At 40.7% G+C, this 21,640-nt stretch overlaps 1 protein-coding gene across 1 annotated transcript; it reads right to left on the bottom strand.

The window, feature by feature from the left end:
• Positions 1 to 2,563: 2,563 nt before the first annotated feature.
• Positions 2,564 to 19,174, bottom strand: rfx4 (regulatory factor X, 4). The gene is made up of 18 exons (XM_070907518.1): positions 19,132 to 19,174; positions 16,591 to 16,677; positions 16,259 to 16,319; positions 13,271 to 13,394; positions 11,769 to 11,830; positions 11,132 to 11,345; positions 10,572 to 10,649; positions 10,272 to 10,435; positions 9,474 to 9,574; positions 9,281 to 9,339; positions 9,024 to 9,168; positions 8,635 to 8,729; positions 7,983 to 8,100; positions 6,384 to 6,503; positions 5,487 to 5,648; positions 5,208 to 5,373; positions 4,972 to 5,110; positions 2,564 to 2,836 (listed from the first exon to the last, which is right to left on the bottom strand). Exons 1-18 carry the CDS (start codon positions 19,172 to 19,174, stop codon positions 2,564 to 2,566), a joined length of 2,211 nt encoding a protein of 736 aa, XP_070763619.1.
• Between the last annotated feature and the right edge of the window lie 2,466 nt (positions 19,175 to 21,640).

The following is a 21,640-nucleotide window of genomic DNA, read 5'->3' as shown; positions in this document are numbered from 1 at the left end:
ATTCAGAAAATGTAGTGATTTATTGTGTATGACCGTGAGCGATGCTACAGATCCACAGTTGGGCAGCTTTCATACACAGACTCAGACTTGCTCAAGCTACTTCTCTACCTTCTCTACCAAGAGTCTTGCTGAGGTGAATCGGTGCAACTTTTCGTGTCATTAAATGTGACCAGGATAAACGGTGGCTGCAGCTGCCTCACATTAACGTTTCTGTGTGGAGTTTGCATGTTTTCTCTTTGTCTGTGTAATCTTCCTTCAGCGGTCCGAAGACATGCACATGGATTGGAGAATCTAAACTACCGATAACTGTGAGCGTGTCTGTTTCCCCCCCACATGTCAGTTTCCCTTCATGACCCAGAACAGGAATATTTTAAGATGGAAAATGAGCATGTGAATTTATTTTTATTTTTAATAGGTGTATTTATTCATCCACTGACACATTGTTTACATTATCCATGTATAAATACTCCCAATGATATAACAATCTTATATTTTCAGATGGTTTGGTTTCATACAAAGAAATTATAGATTTTAAAGTACACAACTATTTTACAACCGCTGTATAAGCAGTGTTTTGGTGACGACAGAGATGAAACCTACTGGTCTGGCAGCACATGTTTCTCTCAGCTGACAGTGATGTCCTTGTGCACACCCGGGATCACCAATCTCCCTCTGAAATCTTCAGCGGATATTGATATTGACACTTGGGTCAGGTGATTAAACCACAATAGTGTTTCGTTCAGGTTTTCTGCATTCAAAGTCTCGGCTGTGAATCCTACAGGATTTCGCAGAGACACAACACAGAGGATCTATGTTCCAATAAATACAAACCTCGGCAGGGGTCAGAGGTCAAAGGTTACGGGACTGAGGTGCAATGACCCCAGCACAGCAGGACATTCTCTCTATAGAAATGTAATTCTTTCTGCAGTGTGGCCCTTGTAGTACTGGCCTAACCCCCCACTGTGTTGTCACTGCAAGGAGAGAGAAGTAAAGATCAGCTCAGACGACCTCACCATGTTTTTCCTTTTCCAACATCAAAATGTAAACTGGAGATTTGAGGGGAGGCTAAAGTGGAATGATGAATTTTCAAAAAGCAACACGTCAGTAGCTCTAAAGTCAACAAATTTGACAAATTAGTGAAATCTACCTTAAATAATTCAATTAAAACCTTTTTAAATCAACGGCTGTCGTAAGCATAGAAAGTATAGAAAGAGCAGGGCTTAACAGATCAATATCAATCAAAACATTGCTCCGGTGCTGACATTGATTATGATTATTAAACAGATACAATAATATGTTCAGAATTGCGTTAATATTTGGACATTTTTGTGCATGAGTTTGTGGAAAAAAGAAGACAATTTCACAAAGAAGACTCACTGTTTTAAATTGTGAAATTATTTATGTGGCAACATTTTTCCCACATACACATCAGTTTCAACTGCGATAGTTTAACAGTCACCACTCACGGTTTCCAGTGCTTTTATTTACAGAAAAGTGACTAGACTTCATGTTACTGTACATTTTGATATTTTCCCTTTTTATAAATACCCATAGGGTAATAGGTCCTCGGTAGCTTTGAGTGCATTATAAAACACACCACCCTAGGTTAATGCGTCTTTTACTAACCATACAAAACAGAGAACAGTACCAATTGTAACATAGAAAATAAAGGATACACCATGTTACAAAGTTACAGAAAATACATACTATATATATATATATATATATATATATATATATATATATATATATATATATAAATATATATATACATATATATTTATATATATATATATTGTCACAGGAAAACAGAATACAGTTGTTTTTGAGTCACAGCATTCAATCATGAAAAAAACTATCCGAGATGAAGACACCTTAACACTCTGATCAAAGTCTTTCATGAGTTTATATGATGTTGTATGTTTTGGCTTTGTGCCGCTGTAAAAGAACGTTAAGGCAGAACAGTTCATCCGCATCCTGCAGCAAACAAATCTACTGCGACGAGCCCACGACAAGATGCTGCACAGTGATGAGCAACAAGAGGAGACAGTGGTGTCACTGAGATTGTACTGGTGTCAGTATCAGCTTACAGCACACTGATCCGTCAGTCAGTGACGAAACCGACTGAGAGTTGGAGGGATGATCTGTGCGCTGACTTGTGAGGCCGACGAGGGAAACTCTGGCAGAGGTGTACATTCCTTAAAACAAAGGCACAGCTTGGCAGCAGCATTGCACTCTTAAAATGATTTTGCTGCAAGTTTTGACAATCTATGATTTGAATTGACATTTCTTTCCTTCCAGCAGTGAACAAAAGCATCAATTGTTGAAGACATTTCATTAAACCTCCACACAAATTACACCACAATCATCAATGATTAACGTAGTGAGTCTTTTCAAATTGTCAGTACGTCCATACCATGATTCCTACTACCTTGCAGTGGTACTCTCCACTATCTGCTCCTCCTGTTTTGATGTACTTGATTGGAAGTGTTCAGAGACTTTGCATCCACCAGTTTGTCAGGCCTGCAGCTTGTACACGGCTGTCCAAAGCAGCGTTTACAGGCTATTTCGCCCAGCCTGTGGTGGCCTCTCCGTTGATGTAGGCAAAGCCTGGGAAATGCTGCGAGTGTTCGTACTCTGAGTTCCTGCGCGGGCCCAGGGGAGAGTACATGTCCCCAGAGGTGGCATAGCGGGATGAATGCATAGGTGGGCTGGTGTAACAGCTGTTAGCCGGCGACACATCTGGCCACCGGGGGGCGACGGGTGCAGGGTGCAACCGAGGAGTGCTGCCCATTAAGCAAGGCTCCATTCGAGACATCTGGCCGTTGAGCTGGTACTGTGGAAGAGAATAAGAAGAGGAAAAGTTATGTTATCTGAATAGATAGAGCCTCAACTAATGATTATTTTTATTAACAATTAATCTGCTGATTATTGTCTCAATAGTGTCTAAAATCTAAAAAGATATGCACTTTGCTATCAAATAAGACAAAGAAAAGCATCATATAAGCACACTTGAGAAGGCAGAACCATTAAATGTTTGGTATTTTGCTTGAAAAGTGACTCAAATGATGCATCACAATAGTTTCAGTTGAATTTTGTATGAATTGACTCATCAATGAATCGACTGATTGTTTCAGCTCAGGATTAGATGCAATCTAACAAACTTTTTTTTCAAAACAGCTCAAGAAGCGGACATGAGGGTGATAATAATTGTGTAGAAATGTTATAAATCTTGTTGATAAATGCAAATAAAAGCTATTAAACTATATATTAGGCAGGAAAGTCTAAATTAATATTGAAAAAGTTTTCACACATTGGTTTTTCTACAGATTAAACAAACAAGATATAACATGTTAATTAGTGAGCTTCAGAGGTGCTGGTAAACAGACTTTGTTACCTATGGACAGCTCCAAGCCAGCTGTTTCCAGTCTGTATGCTAAGCTAAGCTAATCAGCTACTGACTGTAGCTTCATATTCAATGAACAGATATGAGTGGTATTAATCTGTTGACAAATAAGGACATGATTTTCTCAAACTAATCCTTTACTGAAGGTCATACTGCTGCCTTCTCCTCAATGCCAGGAATAAACTGGTGGGGAAATACTGCATCCTATGTTTACTAATTGGCCTAAAAATAGTCAAAAAATCATATTGAGTCAAAAAACTGACGGACAGTTCTGAATGGGCCTACAAAATACCCACCAGGTGAAACTTTTTAATTGTAGAATTTAAACATTTACAGAGGACATGACCTCAGTGTCCTCAAAGGTAGCTTTATCATATTTGACGCTGTGTTAGCCATGTAGCGTTTGGCGTGAACGGACCCTGCAGATGGTAATTTCCTGTCGGGGGAAATTGCTTCACAAGTTGTGCCACAGTGGTCAAAATAGAAAATTAAGCCACTTAAGAAAATTAGACATTAGTTGAAAAAGTGGTTTTCCTGTGATATTTCTGTTGCCTATGGTGACTGAACCCAAACAGCTCTGACTAAATCTGCCAGTTGATAACAATATTTTGGACAGATGTGCATCTGACAAAGTTTTCTGTTCGTCTCAGCTCCATGCCCAACCTCTCACACAGACAAAGCACAGGCATTGTGCCCGATTTAAGCTCAGACAGGCTTAAAAAAAAAGTGGAAGTAGGACCCTTTTCCCTTTTCTCACTAAATATAAACACGACAGTCGATTCCATTATGAGGGATCACGGCATGGAAAAAGACAGTCAGTGCCGGTCAGAGAGCAGAACAGACAGCTCAGCTGCCCCTTGTTCACAAGCAGAAAAGAGACCATTGAATAACAATATTTTAATAAACGCCCCCTTGCCCTGCTCTGTGGCTACTGGCTCAAACAGATGAAGAGACTATTGAGAGCTGGAAAGAGGAGTAACAGAGCAGGGCCCCTCTTGGCCCCGGCCGAGCCACCTTTCACTGTCTGCTTCCGCTGTGTGGAGAGGGCGATTCGGGGACTTTTAGAAACACTGCGACCGCTGAGGCCCAGCTGATCTCCTCCCACCATAAAGGGAGCGGAGGCTGGAGGGTCCTTGACAGGAAATTACCATCAAAAGAGTAAACTCACACCAGGCGCTGCACGAGCTGTAACATCAGCGACTCCATCTCATCCTAATAACCTTTTTTCTCACGTTTCAATCTTCAGTCTTCTATTTGCTGTCTTTGAAGGACAGTTCAGACTGACACATCCCTCTGGCCACATTCAAGTACATACGCTTCTTCTTCTTACTATGTAAATAGTCGCACATAGTAGCACAGTTTCACACTGCTCTGTATCGTGGATGTGAACAGTTTACTCATTAGTTGCAGTTTAGACATTCACACATTATTGCAAACATCATATCCACTTTGTTGTTGTTGTTTGACTCATGTGACACTGAGTTTCCTCCCTCACTATGGATGCCATCTGCAGCTTTCATTTCAAATGCTATTGGACCTCAGTATTCTGGGTGACTGAGACTGACCTGTGCAGATGAGCGGTGGTAGGCGGAGTAGTGGAGGGGGGCTGTGATCGCCGGCTCATGGGCCAGACTGGGATACTGGCTCTGGATTGAGTGAGGATGCTGGTTGGCGTAGCTGCCATAGTTGTAGCTACCAGTATACCTGGAATGGAGGAAGCAGGTCCAAATTCATTCAAGAAATTCTCCAACAAAATTTCAACGTTTCCAAAATGCAATGTTAATACTAAACCAATAATTACCCATGCTCCTCTCTGTGGGCGTAGACCGGCATCCGGTGAGCAGAGGATGGAGGTGGGACTGGAGCGCTGCTCCTCATACAGGACAGCTGCTGCCCGGCCTCTGGAGCGGAGCCACCTGCCGTTGTCACTGTGTATGTAAGGGACCAGGTATATGACTGAACAGCGCCTGGTAGACACATATATGGACACAGAGACAAATGTGTTGGCGCAGAGGAACTATGTGCGCTGAGACTTCTGCTTATTTAGGATATATGTGTGTGACTGTGAGGCCCGTCTCACCTGTGGTGGTGGTGACTCCGGTGTACTCCGGGGACACGACTGCTGTGGGGGAGCTGGCCGAGGAAACGCCCACAGAGTGGACTGACCGAGCGGGAGAGTAGGATCCTGGAGACGGGGAGGTGGGGGTGGTTTCTGTCTGCGTGAACTCCTCCTCTCTCTCAGCTGAAGGTGTCAAAAGAAGACGAACCGTCAATACAACAGGGGTCACATGTTTTGTGTTGGAAAACAAACAAGTAAAATTTGCAGGTACTTTTTAACTCTTTGTGAGTCGTACCTGAATGTGTACAAGTAAAACACGCATATGAGGGCAAAGCACATGTACTGTGTGTACAAAATAAAGTGATAATACCTGCCTGATATAGAAACAGATTGACTCAAAATTCAGTCAATGTTTCCCATCATCTTATTCTACTTACTTATTCTTTATAAAGGCTGGGATACAGACATGTTTCAAAGGTTTTGATGAGCATTTATATGAACAGTAGGCACAATCCACACTTTTACTGCTCTGTGGATGAAGATGAAGAGAAGTAACTTGTGTCAGTAAGCTGTAATAGTCAAATCTTGAACTAATGAGACTAAACTACCTCAGTAGAGCACTTAACACACAAAAGATCAGTGTTTCGGGTGTTTTTCTGGCATCTTAAACTCCCACAATCCTCACGACTTCAGTGTAAACTAAATATACTTTTATAATTTGTTTTGTTTTCTTCTTCTTCAAAGGGAGCTCCAAAGAGAAACCAGTTCATTTTTTAAAGAAAAATATATGAAACAATTAGCAGTTAACATTACCGTTTGGGGCAAAACATTTTTGTGACACAATCTTCTTATTCTGAAACTTAATTTCTTGACAAACTGTTAGACATTATTGATCAGACGTCCAGGTAGCGGTCTCACCTGTGCTGCCCTCTCCCTTCATGGCCCTCATGAGGTCGTTGGCCCTCTCCTGGCAGTGCAGGGACTCCAGCAGGTAAAGCACATAATCATCAAACATGAGGTGGATCAGGTGGAAGGACCCTGAGCACAGAAGGACAGGATGAGTTTTATACAGAGAAAGAAGACCCGGAGGTTATGTGGAAGTTATTGCGTGTTAGAAAGTGACAGATTAACTTGGTGACAGTGTGGCCAAAACAACAAAACAAAAGGCTATCTACGTTTCAGGACATAAATGATGATGGCCATTGAGACTGAAGCATTTCTAAAATCATCCGAGTGATGACATCACATCCTACAGACTGACAGGAGGGCCGCTGTTATTAATACAGAAACGAGGGCGTTTTTTTTCCACGTACCGAGTCAGTGCCAGAAATATGGCAGCTGACCTTGAGGTCGCACGGAAGATGAGACCGTGGCATGAGAGGGACTGTCACAATTGTGTCATTGTGCCGGTTGCTGCCGCCACCGTGCGCATAATAAACACTTGTGGCCATTCAAGGGAGCCGGGTGTAATACTGACCGGTCATAAAATGGAAAAGACAGGCAAACACTTCGGCAGAGGGGAGGGGCGGCTTTTGTTAATTAGCTGTTGGTGCACAGAGACCTGCTTTATCAAAACACTGCAACCAGCTGTGTCTTTGATATTCACAGACAGGCCCACAGGACACAAGTAGAGGAAAGAGAAGCCATTTTCTTTTCTTTCATTTGTAGAACTCTTCACTTACTGCTAACCTTGGTCGTGCACAACAAGCTATTAAAGCAGCCATTTTACTTGTTTCTCCTCTCTTATTTTAGACCTGAGATTCGTACAGGAGAGGAGTCCTGAAATGTTTATTTAGTTGCAATGAATACGTATGTTGGAGTTTTCAAATGTACACCAGCTTTGGCCATCAGTGTGGTATGTGTGAACATGTCTAAACATGCATTAGTGATATGAAATCTTTTTTGGCATGATTTTATTCATTTCTTAAATTTTTTTTAACAGGTTGGAGCGTAATATTCACGATGCTCAGCACTTTATTTCTTATGTGTAAGAAAATATGGTCCATTGATGTTTAGTACAAATCTAAATTACAAACATATTTCCTCGTTAAAAGCAATTAAATAAACCAAAAGTCAAAGATGTGCACAGTCACGTTCAGGTAGATTACCACCAGCTAAAGCTTCAGCTACAGAAACAGGCAGGTTTGATGTTCTCCTTGAAGAGGAAAGACTCTTCATATTGTTATGTGATTAAATTTGGTGAGATTGAAGACAAAGTCAATTTGATGCTCATTATATAGTGATTTAAGGGCTTCACTTCTTAGTTAAATGTCCATTTCTGATTATTTCTTCTGGCAGATTTTATCTGGGACAGAAGACAAAGCTCTTTGATTGCAATGTAAACAGTTTAACAGATGTTTCACCTAGCTATCTTTTAAGTCTGTGTGGTCTGGGCCCTTGTATGTGCATGACACAATAAACATAACTAACTTTCCTGTATACTCCTGCGCCGCTGTCAAAGCTGTGTATTTCCTGGCTGTTGCATTAAAGAATGATGACAAAGCATTAGCAGCTCACCAAAGCTGGGCGCGCTGTGGAGGGTCATATCCCGGATGACTCTGGTACCGAAACACGACCACATCAGCAGGAACTGTTGGGCCACCTTCTTCAGGCACCCGGGCCTCTTCCCTGCCACCTAGAGAGAACATTTCCATGAGAAAAGAGGGGGAAGGGTCGGGATGCCGGGGTAGAATTAACCCCTGGGTCTGCGTTGGGGCTTAACCCTCAGGAACGAAAAACATGTCAACAAGTCAACTATTTAATTTGCCCCCAGGGACACGCCTTCCTATTGAACTATTGTCTGGGCAGTCCAAGACGTTGCCAGGGAGACGAAATTTTACAAGCCCATATCTGGCACATAATGGACGCAAATGGGAAGCTTGAAGACATCATTAACTGGGAGGATTGCGATGTAAGTGCCTCTGTGGAAGAAAGACACGCAGAGACGAGAGGCTTTCAGCCGCAGGTGTCTTTTAAAGGGCAAAGTAATCAGACTTCTGCTGAGCAAACACTTCAAACATTTAGTTAAAATCACTTCTCAGCATCAAACGGGGAAATATTTAAACCTCATCTGTGCAACTTGAACAAAAGACGGATACTTTATGCAAAAAAGTTTAGTCAGACCAGGCTTAAACACCCTTTTTTTATTATAAAGTACTTGCTGTCTGACCTTGACGACACAGCGGTCCACCATGGAGTCCAGCCACTCGATGTACGCCTCGATTGGAGACTGCTCCTCCAAGAGACGGTCAAACTCCTGATACACTGTGACAGGAGGGAGGATGTCAGGTTACAAAGTGTTTGGCATCTTTATGCAACAACTTCTACTCATATCAGTGACCTCCGGTCCCGTCAGGACTGACTCAGAGGAGTGAGGCTGGAGTGAATTGGAGATGCTCCACAGGGTGTTCCAGAGGAGAGTGAACTTGTTTAACCTTTTGGTCTCCAGCTATTAATGCTTTGACTCTGCCGGCCGTGGGAATGATTGTCCCTCGGTGTGTTGTTTTCGTGTCTGGCTGCGAGTGTTAGAGTGGCATCAGTTTAAATGCGTGGACTTACAGTGGATAATAAGCTGCCTGTGCTCCTCTTGTGAGTCCTCCATGGTGTAAAGTGTCTGCTTGGTGATGCTGTTCAAGTCCACATTCCTCCAGTCCTCCAGCATTTGAAAGGTGATGTCGGCACTGTTTATCACAGTCCGCGACGCCTGGGGGACAGATAAATCAACAATATTACTTACACAAGCATACCCATATCCCTTATCAGCTGTGTTTTCATATGGATTTTATTAAAAAAAACATTCAGACCACGATAGGCACCTGACATAGATGGTTTAATGATGTTTGCCGCTTTAGAATCTGAGAGAATCTCCTGGATACTGGAAACAAAAAGAAGGAGAAACAATATGGTTAGACCTGTGATTATTTCAACTTTCTGTTTAAAAATAAAAAATGTGGCATCCAAATTATTAAGATGTAAAACATCAAGATGAGACGTGGACTTTATACTTGCATTCAAATTTGATATTCCTCAGGTTTTCAGGAAGGTCGTGAAGTGCTATTTTTAGCCACTCGTCAAGCTGTTTGGCAAATTTCCGAATAACCTGAGTCAAACTGAACAGAAACACAATTAATACATCGTTCACGATTTCAATTAATGAGCAGTGATTTTTCTCTTAAATAATCGGCCAATCTTTTGGTCTATAAAAAAAATTGCCAAGTTCCTAGAACCAAAGATGACGTCTTCACTTTTTTTGTCCGACCAAAACATAAAGATATTCAACTGAGAAACATCAGTCTGCTGAGGATGACTGAGACGCTGAGAAAAGCTACACAAAATGCCAGTAAGCAGCCCTTGAGTCAAAATGCTGTTTCCAAGCGCAAAAATACATTTTCACACTCAACTAAGACATTCAGTTTACTTTTATATATATGTGTCTTTACATTTGGGAAGCTGGAAGCAGAAGAAAAATCATTTTTGTCAACTGACTAATCATTTCAGCCTCACGTTTAAATTTCTCGATAAGCTCAGTTTAAAGCTTAATGAAATGATGCTGCTTATATAGCAGTATAATATAGTACCAAGTACAGTAAAATAAAAAAGTCCATAAGCCTTTAAAGTACATGATGTTATCAATAAAAAAGCTTCCAAGGTGGCCTAAAGTTTGGTAAACAGCTTAATTCACTGAACTAAATGATTACAGTGACAGATGTAACCTGCAGGTTTGCACACATAAAAATAAATATTTGATTTAGTAACAGCAGATAAGAAAATTGTATTTTAAGGCTGAAGGTTACAACACATGCTCACCTATCAGGCAGTGCTTGCAGGACGGTGGGCATCAGCACCCCAGAGATGGCCTTGTAGAGGATGGAGTCACAAACACCGACTATGTTCACCACCGTGGGGGAGCCGAGGACTGGGAGCATGTGGGGCGGCATGCCCTGCCAGAAGTGCAGCAAGAAGCTTTGGACCTGAAGGTACCACACACACCACGATGTTCAATATTACAGGAAATAAAGGTTCAGCTAAAGGAATTAGTTACATACACACAAATGTATTGTTGAGACAGGTTTGGACTTTGGATCTGAAAAACAGAGGAAACCTTGCCTCATCAAAGTTGGCTCGAATAACAGTGTCCAGTATCCTCTGACAGTGCGTTCTGTACATCATGATGAAGGTCGACACCTGTGGGCAACAACAGAGTATTAATCTAATTGCATCACAAAACTTAATAGCTTCTTTTTCTCTTTTGGGGAAACTGAAAAAAAAGTGGTGCAAAAACAAGAAAATAAATCTCGTACAAAGCATGTGAACCAATAAATACATGTTACAGGTCTAGGCTGGAGCGGAGTAATATAAAACGAGCTTTAGAGATCAGCAAAACACAAACCATTTAAAATCATGGCCCCTCTTTAAAAGCCGGACAGCTAGTGCCTGTCCTTTGTCCAATCCTAGATCTTATTATCTCCCCCAAAAGATTAAGAGTTAGTGAGGAGCCAGCATATAAATCCTCAAGGTCCTTCTCTAAATGCAAACCCAGTGAAGGTCCCGGGACAGATAAAAGGCTGGAGCCAGAGGGGGCGCAGAGATGGTGAGATGGCAGGGAGAGGTGGGAGGTGGAAGGGTGTGTGGGGGGGTAAGGATGGACTTTTAAAACTCCTGTTTACCCTCTCTTCTGGCAGGCTGGCGGGCAAATTTAGGTCTTTGACATTTGGAAACTCTGGCAGGAGCGTCCCCAGTTTGGAGCGCGGTGAATACGCCACTGTCTGCTTCGTGACCTCCTTCTTGCCCGTCTCGTTCACCCACGCCGCTCCCTTCTTAGAGTACATCACGTCATAATACTGAGAGCTCTCCTTCACCGCTATGCCGTAGTAGTGATACCTGAGGAGAACAGAGGGTGAACGGGTGAACGGCACAAGTAGGATCCTGATAGGCTACAGAAAACTGGGACAGAAAAACAATTCATGCTCATTTCTAACCAATACATTTGTTAGAATTTGCTATGAATTGGTTAAAAATTACTACATGCTTCTCTATATAATTCAGAAGAACAAAATAATCGTATCAAAACATATATGTAGTCTACAAATTCAGATCTTTACATCAAATGTGATGAATGCTTCAGGTTAAGAAAGTGTAGATTTCATGTTAAATAGGGAAAGAAATGTACTTTTTTGATAAAATCTCAGAAACTTATAATTTATTTCTTTTTGTATTTTTTGTTTCTGCATGTCCTGCTTGATGGAATTTGTGCAAATGATTGGACACATGTAGGTAGTTTATGACATAACAAAACCAACTTACTTAGACTGCCCTCTTGTCCCCAGTCGTCTGGTAGTTAACGCTGGAAACTGTTGCCTTATGATCTGTTCATTGCAGAGAGAAAAACTGTCAGCATGTTGCAACGACAGAGAGAGGTTGAACTTTTTTTTAGCCGTTACATTAAATTAATCTCAGCCTTTCACAGTAACTCACAAAAGTTAAGAGAAAAAGAAAAGGAGGTGGAAACAAGTGACACAAGGAACCAAACAAGGTCTTTATAAAATATAAACTTGTGTGTATTTTTACTCAGTGAAAGAAAATGCTGTAAAGCAGAAAAAGGGTTGGGGGTTTGTTTTACTTAGAATCTAAAATGCAGTAAATACAGAATACTTGACTTAATACTGCACTTGTACAGTATCGTCAGTTCTTTATGAGAAAGTGTTTAATAACGTTTGTCAGGAACAACATGAAAGTCTCATAGCTGTATCCACGGGGAGGTCTGTGAGAAAAGAAAAAAGCTTTGAGAGCCATCCATTTATGACATCCAGGGGTATTACTTTTTTTTTCTTCTATATCAACAGCCTCCCCTCATCTATCCACCCTCCCATCCTCTCTCCTTCTCTTCTCCACTCCCTCCTTCTTCTTCCTTTCCTCTCTTTTTGTCCAAAGAGATTGGCTCCTTGGTCCGGCTCCTGGTGCAGAAACTTTAGCAAACAGTGTAGCTCTCCATTGTGTGGGATGAAAAAAGAGGCCAAGCTGTGAAGTTTCTGTCAGGCCCCGCTTGATAAATGAGCAGACAGGGAGGCAGTCCGGGCCCTCTCTCGTTTTTTTGTCCTGAATCAATGAAGCCTTCCTAAAGGACACCCCACACTGCTCCAGCCACTGATCTAACATTCCGCAACATCTCACCCTTCCAAATTTCCTTTAATTACACATTAATCCAGGCCCCTTCTCTTTTTTCAATATCTTCCGACAGGAGCTGCGGAGGGGCGGGGGTGGGCCGGGTTGGGGGTTGGGGCCGGAGTCCGGGGTACAGGGGATGGCTGGGGGTAGGAAGGCTGAGGAACTTCTTGGGGTTGTGGGAACAGACGAAAGCACATCTCCTTTGGCTCTAGATTATGTGTTCAGTGAGCGGCCGTAGCGCTTCACACTGAGCTTCAGTTGATGTTACTTGAACAGCAGCCGGAGCTGAAGCACAAAACCAAGCCAGGCATGAAACGGTCTGATGAATGCTTAAAGCTGACAGTCGTGTGTGAGATTATTGCTTTCACAGGGGCTACAACATCCGAATGTTGTTTTGCATCTTCTTCTGTTGAGGCATTTTGCTCTGATTACTTTAAACTTGCAGTGCATGTGTAAATGTATATTAAAACCCTAAAAAGCTGAGAAAATTCTCCATCCTCATGTACATATGTTACCTAGTTAATGACTTTCATGTGTTTTCAAGACATTTAGACATGAGTTTGACTTAAACTGGATGCGGGTGGGAATGATGAGTTTCCCCGGCTGTTTAACCTTCATCTCCACTGAAGTTTGAATCTCACCTTTCCAAAGCTGGCAGCGTTCACAGGCTGTGTGTCGTGCTTCTCACTGAAGTCTAGGTAATGCATGTAGAGGGCACTTCGGGGGATACACACGCCTTCGGCTATCTCATAGTTCTCTTCTAGCCTGTAAAAGACGATGGGAATCATCAGCGCACAAACAAATCAAACATGGAAGTTGAAATGAGAGAATCACAACTTCAAACAGGCCTCTTATGATAAGCAAAAGGAACCAATGCATCGAAATGAGACGTGTTTGATGACATGAAATGATATGATGTTAAAGTTTGAATATTATGTACTTCATAAATAATATGTAAATGTGCCAGATTTAGGGATAATTCTTATGTGTAGCTCCTGGAGAGGTTAATGGTTCAGAAAAACATAAAATGTAGCACAACACAGCTCAAGAAGAAACAGAAGAAGCATGCGCCATAGAACAAACTGTCTCATACAACCCAACAGGATTCAATGTTCAGCAACACACAACACAACTTTACATGTATCACATTTAGCAGACATGAAGCAAGACAACCCAGATATCACTGAACTACACAGACATCCACTACTGCTCCTGGGGGGATACATGTGTAATAGACAAGTCCAAAAGATAATGTCACTGCGGATAGTAAGCAGCTTCGTCTCGTTAACAGCTGTAGTGCACAAATTTGGATAAATTCTAGGCAGAGAAAAAATGTTACCTGCATTTTTTGCCACATTTTCCCAACATAAGAGGTTGTAATTCATTATAATACTTTTACAGTGATCGTATGCGTTTGGATTTTTCTCTGTTTTCAGTTCCTGCATATAAAGACTTGCGTTGGTTTTAATGCAGTCTTGCATGACTGTCTCTACCTGGTTAAAGTCATTTATGTGAGGAAAAAAATCCTAGCAACTTTAAAGCCTTAGAAACCTTCCATTTAGATGTCTAATTTTATTTGCATTGAAATATGTAGACTTGTGAACTATTTGAATCTCCATTAAGCAATATATTTGATATTAACATTGAATACAATTTTTCCCTGTAATGTGAACAGGTGCTGGTACTGCAGATCTCAATGAGAAGCAAAACACAACTTTACAGCTTTCGGTAGTTGTCAGTGTTACATTTTGCTGTCACCTGGACATGTACGTAGGCAACTGTCCGCTAACACGTTAGCCTAAAACTATGTTGGCATCAGTGACGTGGCTCGGGATTGGTTTGTCTCTTATCTGTCCAACAGGTCCCTCTCTGTTATGGTTGGAAATGCCTCCTCCTCTCGCACTCCTGTCTTTTGTGGGGTTCCCCAGGGGTCTATTCTTGGTCCCCTTTTATTTACCATCTGCATGCCACCCCTGGGGCAAATCATCAGGAGACATAATATTGATTTTCATTGCTAAGTGATTGATACGCAACCATTTGTCCCGATAAAGCCTGGTACCATCGATGTGTCCTTTACAAGGTCCTTAATTATGGCCGTGCTGAAATTAAAAACTGGACGTCCAAAAAAAATGTATTTTTGTAATTGTATTTAATTATTTCATTGTGTTTCAATTTCTATGTTTTGGATTTTATTTACTTTTTATTCTCCTCTTTTACTGTATGTGTGGCAGTCATGAAAATTAGTGTATTTACTGCAGTTTTAATTTCACTAATAAATCCAATATCTTTATAGTAGGATGAGCAAGACCTCCCTGTTAGTTTGAATAAATCCTGTAACAATCCTCAGGCCTTGAACGGTCAACAGAGGAAACCGTCTCTTTGACCTGACATTTCAATGAATAACAACCATTCAACTTTATTTAGACTGCAAGACTGGTTAATAAACAAATAAACAGTTATTCTGTATTGGTGTGGTATAAATATATAAACCTCAATCTAGTGACTTTTCTGAAAATCAGACAGAAATTTGGTAAAACAGCCATGAGACCAAATTTATTCTTTCTAGTTTAAAACCAAATCAATCCAAAACTCATCATTACGGTCGCAAACACAGATGTATTGTTTTCACTGCAACATCCTGCTAAAATCTAGGTAACATTTGTAGTAAATTTCACTAAACCAAAAAATGTACTATATGCACAGTGCAAAAAAATATTACAATTAGAACAGAAGCCAATTACAGTTGCATTCATGCAACATAATGCATAATGCTTCTCTTTAAATAGGTACACTGACCCAACTCGTTCCTCACACTGGGTTTCAGCCCCCCACAGTGCAGGTTAAATCAGTATACATATTCATTTAAGCCTGTGTGCATTTTGAATGCTATTAAGTAAAGCGTGTCGCTGTTCATGGGGCTGTGCAACAGGCAGGCACACATGAACTAGAGACGTGTGGGGTTTTATACATGCGGAGGATATGAAGGATGTGTTGCATGTCGAAGCTGCTCTTCTTTTTAAGTCTATACATTTTAGATGTCTCTAAATGTTGAACAGCATCTTATCTGATCAGATTCGAGATTACGGTTTGAAAAAACAAAAACAAATTAGATTCTCCTTCCTGTTGTTACTTAAATACAAAATTTGATCAAACAAATGAAAAAAAAAACACATTTAAAAAATGAAGACTTACATCTGTGTTTGTGGGTCAATGACACCGTAAATGTTACCTTTACTGACATAACAAGGCCAGAGAGGAAAGCAGTGTGTAGAGAAACTGGTGTTCATAGTGTCATCTGTATGTGTGTCGTGTAAAACTATTCAATTAAAATACACTTTTGATATCTAACATAAACAAAAAAAACAAAAAAACATGCTCTTATGTGTGTACCATTTTAAACCTTGCCAAATAATTCTAGACTTGATATCTAGCATTAATGTTTTATTTCGGTGAGTGAAAGCGTGAGGTAAAATAATAACATATTAAAAACAGACTACAAAACTACAAAAAGACTACATCGTACATTAATTCACAATATTTGTATTCGATGACTGCGGAAACGTTTTTTTTCATATGACTAAATGTACAAAAAAATATATATATTCATATATGTATTTTTTATAACTTACCATTCCAGAGTAGCCGGTGTCGAATGTGGTTTGGAGGCTCTGTTGTTTTCTTTTTCTTCCTCTGTAACAAACAACACATTTTGGATTTTAGGGCAAAATGAAGTGATTCAGGCAAAATGAGACATCACAAATGTGGCAACTATGAAAGTTTACACACAATGTGCAAAACACAACATGCCTGTTACTTTCTCTGTGTACACGTGGTTAAATGACATTTATTGTCCTAAACACTAAAGATAAACTATAAGGTAAATAAATGAGGTCTAGGGAACACACAGCAGTTTCCTCAGTGAAGTCAGTAGTTGTAGTGTGACAGTGTTCGTCCTGCTTACGTTCGTCGTTGGACATGTTCCCCAGAGACGTGTGACTGGAGTACCGCTTGCTCTCACTCTCGTTGAGGCATCTTTCAATCCAACTCTCTGAAAAAAGACATGATGGAAGACAGATCACAGAGCTGGACAAACTGTGATGCTAATATCTCTTAGTACAACAATGTTATGTCTTTAAAGTGACCATCAAATTATGAATCTGGTCAAAAGAACATGATTTGTAAAGATGTAACAAGGGGCCTTTTAATTGCCATTTGGTTTATAGCAGTTAAGGTATATTTTTTTGTATTCATTTTCATTAAAACTGAAACTGCCAATTTAAAAACTCACTTTCTGGAGTGAACTCATTTTGTCTGGCAGTAGAATAGAGCCAAAGCTGTATTTACATAAACAGGGCAGATCACAGCCTATACAGGACACTTTAAATGTCACTAATGTGACAGGGCGAGCGGACAACAATCGATTGTACGGGCAGCGGTGCAGCCATGGCTCTATTTGAGATGTTTTCACCAGGACGGCAGGAATCCAGCATTGTTCCCAGGAGACTACAAGCGTACACACTTACTTAAAAGAGCCTGCGCACATTACTGAAGCAGTCTGGTGGAATAGAGGCCATTGTCCTGTTTTAATTTCTACTTAGAAATAGCTCAACTGGTGTGCTTTCTGTGACCAAGCAGCAGCAAGACACAAAAAGCTTTCATGTAGAAACAGCCCGATAAGTAGAGGGGAAATCCATTTAAAATTCTTGCATTTGTTTCAAGAAAGGTATTCAGTATTTGATAAATGTAATTAAGAAGGAAATTGTGCATGATTAATATTCTTCCTGCTTATTTCAGTGCAACAAAGAGTTTAATTCTTCTGTTATAATAATAAGTTACAACTTCTTCTTTACCAGCAACTTGTACTTAATTGAGTGTCCTAAACAGAGCAATGGAATAAAAAGTATAATATTTTCCATTAAATCTGGTGGATAAAAACTATGATGTAACCTAAAATGGAAATGAGAAGGCAAGACTACTTCAGAAGTTTATGCAGTACATACAGTACTAAAGTAAAAGTACTTAACGTTACTTCTAACCCCTTAAACAAAATAAAAACATTATATATATATATATATATATATATATATATATATATATAATATTGCATTATATTATAATATTCCTTGGAAATTGTGTTAAATTTCTTTTTTCTGCATGCAAACTGACAACAATCACCATAGCAGCTGTTGCTAGGACAGACTGCTGGCAGTACGACCTGTTGGTGCAGCCCATTGGGGGGATTCAGAGGAGGTCAGAGATATTCAAAAGTTTTAGAAGTTTACACTCGATGAGGAATCTACACCTCGATGTTCGGCACGTGCTGATAGAAAAAGTCAGACTGCAGAGGAGCAGAAAAGTCACAGCACTCATGGAAATCTTTCTATGCTACAGGAATATTATTATAATTAGAAGCTCCCTCTTTAAGAGTCTTTAATACTGTGTTTATGTGTATCATCGCCTTTATTATTACACACTAATTACACAATTAAAAAAACAGCCTGTGCATTTGCATTTTAACTTTGAATAAAACACCACCAGTGTCACTGACGGCCGTCTGAAATGTCTCATCATTTACCGATTTTAGTATTTGCTTCTGTCTACCCCCAAAAAATATTTAATAAAAGTAAACAAGCAAAGCCTGCAAATGAAAAAGTGAATCCACTGAAGTGAAGCTAATTCTCCACAGAGGCTCAGACCTCAAGCTTCATTTGCCGCAGGAACAGTTAAGTTGGGGATCTAAATAATTGGATTAAATTTGATCAACAAGTGAAACGGATGTTCACTCATTTATTATCACACATTCGGGGCTAAACTACTCTACACTGCGGCAGCATACTACAAGCGAGATTCTCTTTAGTGCAAATGAATTAAAAATTCAATGGATCACCTTTACTTCTCAGCAGAAACTGTTGCCTAATTTGTTTTATTTCAATCTTTTAATCAGATTGGACATCATCATTGTTTCTGAAAACCAAGTAACGTTCTCACTTTTACCAGATAAGATAAATAAAGATAAATATTTCACTTTTCAGTTTTGAAGTTCAATAAATGCTTGAAATGTTTTCCAATTTTGGACTAAAAAAAACAGAAAAACAAGCAGAAAAGAGCAGATGCACAACACTTTAAAGAACACTATGATGATTTAAATTGGTTTAACTGAAAAGACTGAAAAAACAGCAAGATGCCACTTGGCCGAGCCACTACTGAGAGAATTAAGGGCTATTTCCCTGTGACTTTAATCAGCCGACAAGTGTGTCTCACAACATAACAGCGCCTCTCATAAATGTGTGACCAAAAACACTCATTAAGAAACAACTTAACAGAAATAAAAAAATGAAATAAATGGTAAAAAGCCGAGCATCCGGACACTTCCTGCGAATGACTGCAGAGAAAGTTTGAGACTTCCAGAAGAGCAGCAGCTCACACAAGGTTTCTGAACAGAAGCTAGTTTTCTCAGACACATCCAGACAAAACAAAGCGAGCAGAGTTTAACAGGACTGACCTGTGGAATCCATATCAGGCTCCTCCAGCAGCCCGCAATGCATCCTCTTCCCATCAACGACACTTTCTCCTCCAAGAAAATGGCTTAGTGCACGTTTCCCCCTCCTCAGCGGCTCTCCCCTTGTCTCGCTGTGTTTCCGTGACCACTGCCCATCACAGTAGATGTTGAGGATCTGAGGTTCGCCCAGAGAGGGGTGGTGTTGGCGGAGGAGAGGGGGGAGGTGGGAATAAGGGAGGAAAGGGGGGTAGAGACTCCAGAAATCCAGCGGGGGGAAAGCCAGACCCGTCAAAATGTTTGCTGATGTTTCATGGGAAAGGGGCTGATTTTATAGGAGCCCTGATGGGGACATGTCATTGATAGGCTTGGAAGGCTGATGAATGGCCCCAAGTCAGATGGGGATGTGGCAAGGCTCACTGGAAGTCTTTTGTGGGGCTGTTTTGAATAAGAAAAGCTCCCTCCCAACCAAAAAAAAAAGAGGCTTAGATCTACGCAGTCCTAACACTGTGGCCTCCCCGTCTTCCATTAAGGCATTTAATACGTTTTTATACACCCCAGAGCTCCATATAAACATACATCCCTAAACAACCGCCGCTCCTTCTTATTTTAACTCCCGTTTCACATCCCACAGACACTTGTTGCCACATTTGGTCCATTTCTCACCTCATTCCACCATTAAACCATCTCTGTGACAAACTTTTCCACAGAGTCGACACATCATGCGCTCCGACACGCATCCAAAACGTGTTAAAAACTGCACCAGTGGGAATTTTTTGGTGGAGTTCTCACATCTTTTTCGCTCGCTCTCTCGCTGTGGCAACCTTATTTTTGGTGTGCCTCTGAGAAGAGGGAACGGTCACAAAGGGGGGGAAGTAAAAGTGCAAAGCCCGAGGCTGGGAGGGCTCTGATGGAGTGCCTGAGAGCTGGAGAAGGGAAAGCTGTGATTAGAATATGAATGGAACCACAGGAGAGGGGGAGAGGAGAGGGGAAAGAAGAGGGGAGAGGAGAAAGGCGGATTATGGCTGAATTACTCACCACACCATGGATAGCAAAGGAGGACTTTCACTACCAGTGCGCAGGCGTGGGCACCACCGCCGCCGTTGCCGCTACTCACCGACACACACCGTGCAGCCACCTGGGAGCACGTGTGGGACGGGGTGGCAGCAACATCACATGGGACACTGTGCACAGGGTCATACTTTGTTAAAACAGGTCTGTGCATCCATTCAGACTCTTATAGGAAGATAAAAGCTGCAGGAATGAGTGACAGGTCAAAAAGACAACCAAAAAAGAAAAAGAAAAATCATCATCATCATAACAGGAAATCACGTTGACTGTCTCAGTGCTTAAGAAAAGATTAAACAAAACATAAACTATAACAAGCCATTAATGACACAACATTCAAAGGCCTACATGGCGGCTAGTGCGAAGCCGTGACCTCAAAGGAGGATCTAATTAATTTCAGTGAAATAAGGAGAAGGTGGAGTCTGCGTCTCCCTCAGTGAACGTCCTTTCTTTTTCATCCTGTTATCTGCTTATTAGAGCCTCATAAAATAGGACAGGTGCAGCCACCAAAAGAGCCTCTTCCACCCTTCCTATTCTCACACACTCTGCCCGCACAAACGGATGTGTACTGCTTTTGTTCAGTGAAAAGGCCCCAATTGAGTTGTGTGTGTATGTGCGAGTGGGGGGTATGGTTACGCTACATATGACATGTTGGGGGCTTTAAGGCATCGCTTTAAAGGAGTACGACTCAAAGCTAGATGTCGTCACATTGTGTTGTATGTAGCATCCAGCTGTCTGCTTGTCATGTGAAATGTACATGCTATCTACTAAGGACCTTCAAGCAGCTCAGGTTGTAAATAAAATCTAAAAAACACCCCAAACAAAACTACCTTTGACGGTTTTATGAATAATTCGTTTCCAACGAACCAAACAGCAAATATGTGGAAATATTTAACCTGAATATCAAGTTTATTATGAGCTGTAGGAAAATTCAGTGTTATTGCTCATCGATATTGTGGTGTTATCTTATGTTATAGCAAGCTGTGAAAAACTATAGAGCTGCAATGATTAGTTGATTCACCTATTAGTTAATTGACAGAATTAATTAATAAACTATTTTGACAGTCGTTTTGAGACTCTATGTCCCATTTGCGGCTCTCAAATGTGAATATTTGCCGTTTTTCTGTCTTTTACGATTGTAAACTGAATATCTTCAGGTTCAGGACTACTGGTCGCAAAAAAAAAAAAGCAAAAAAAGACATTTGATGAGATTATCAAGGGCTTTGTGATTAATGACATTTTTATATACCAAACGATTAATCAATTAAATCACAAAAACAATCGTCAGAATAACTGCTACAGGAAAATAATCATTCTATTCATAAATAATTAGTATTTTTAGTCTGTTGTTGTTGATGTTGTCACTCCTGTTGGGATGTTGATGCACTGATCCATCACTCTGCTACACATTCACTCTTGCAGCACAACAACAACATTTAACAGCTGA

Source organism: Enoplosus armatus, chromosome 6 (genome assembly GCF_043641665.1).
Source record: "Enoplosus armatus isolate fEnoArm2 chromosome 6, fEnoArm2.hap1, whole genome shotgun sequence".
Taxonomy (NCBI): domain Eukaryota; kingdom Metazoa; phylum Chordata; class Actinopteri; order Centrarchiformes; family Enoplosidae; genus Enoplosus; species Enoplosus armatus.
This window is presented reverse-complemented; position numbering and strand designations above follow the sequence as displayed.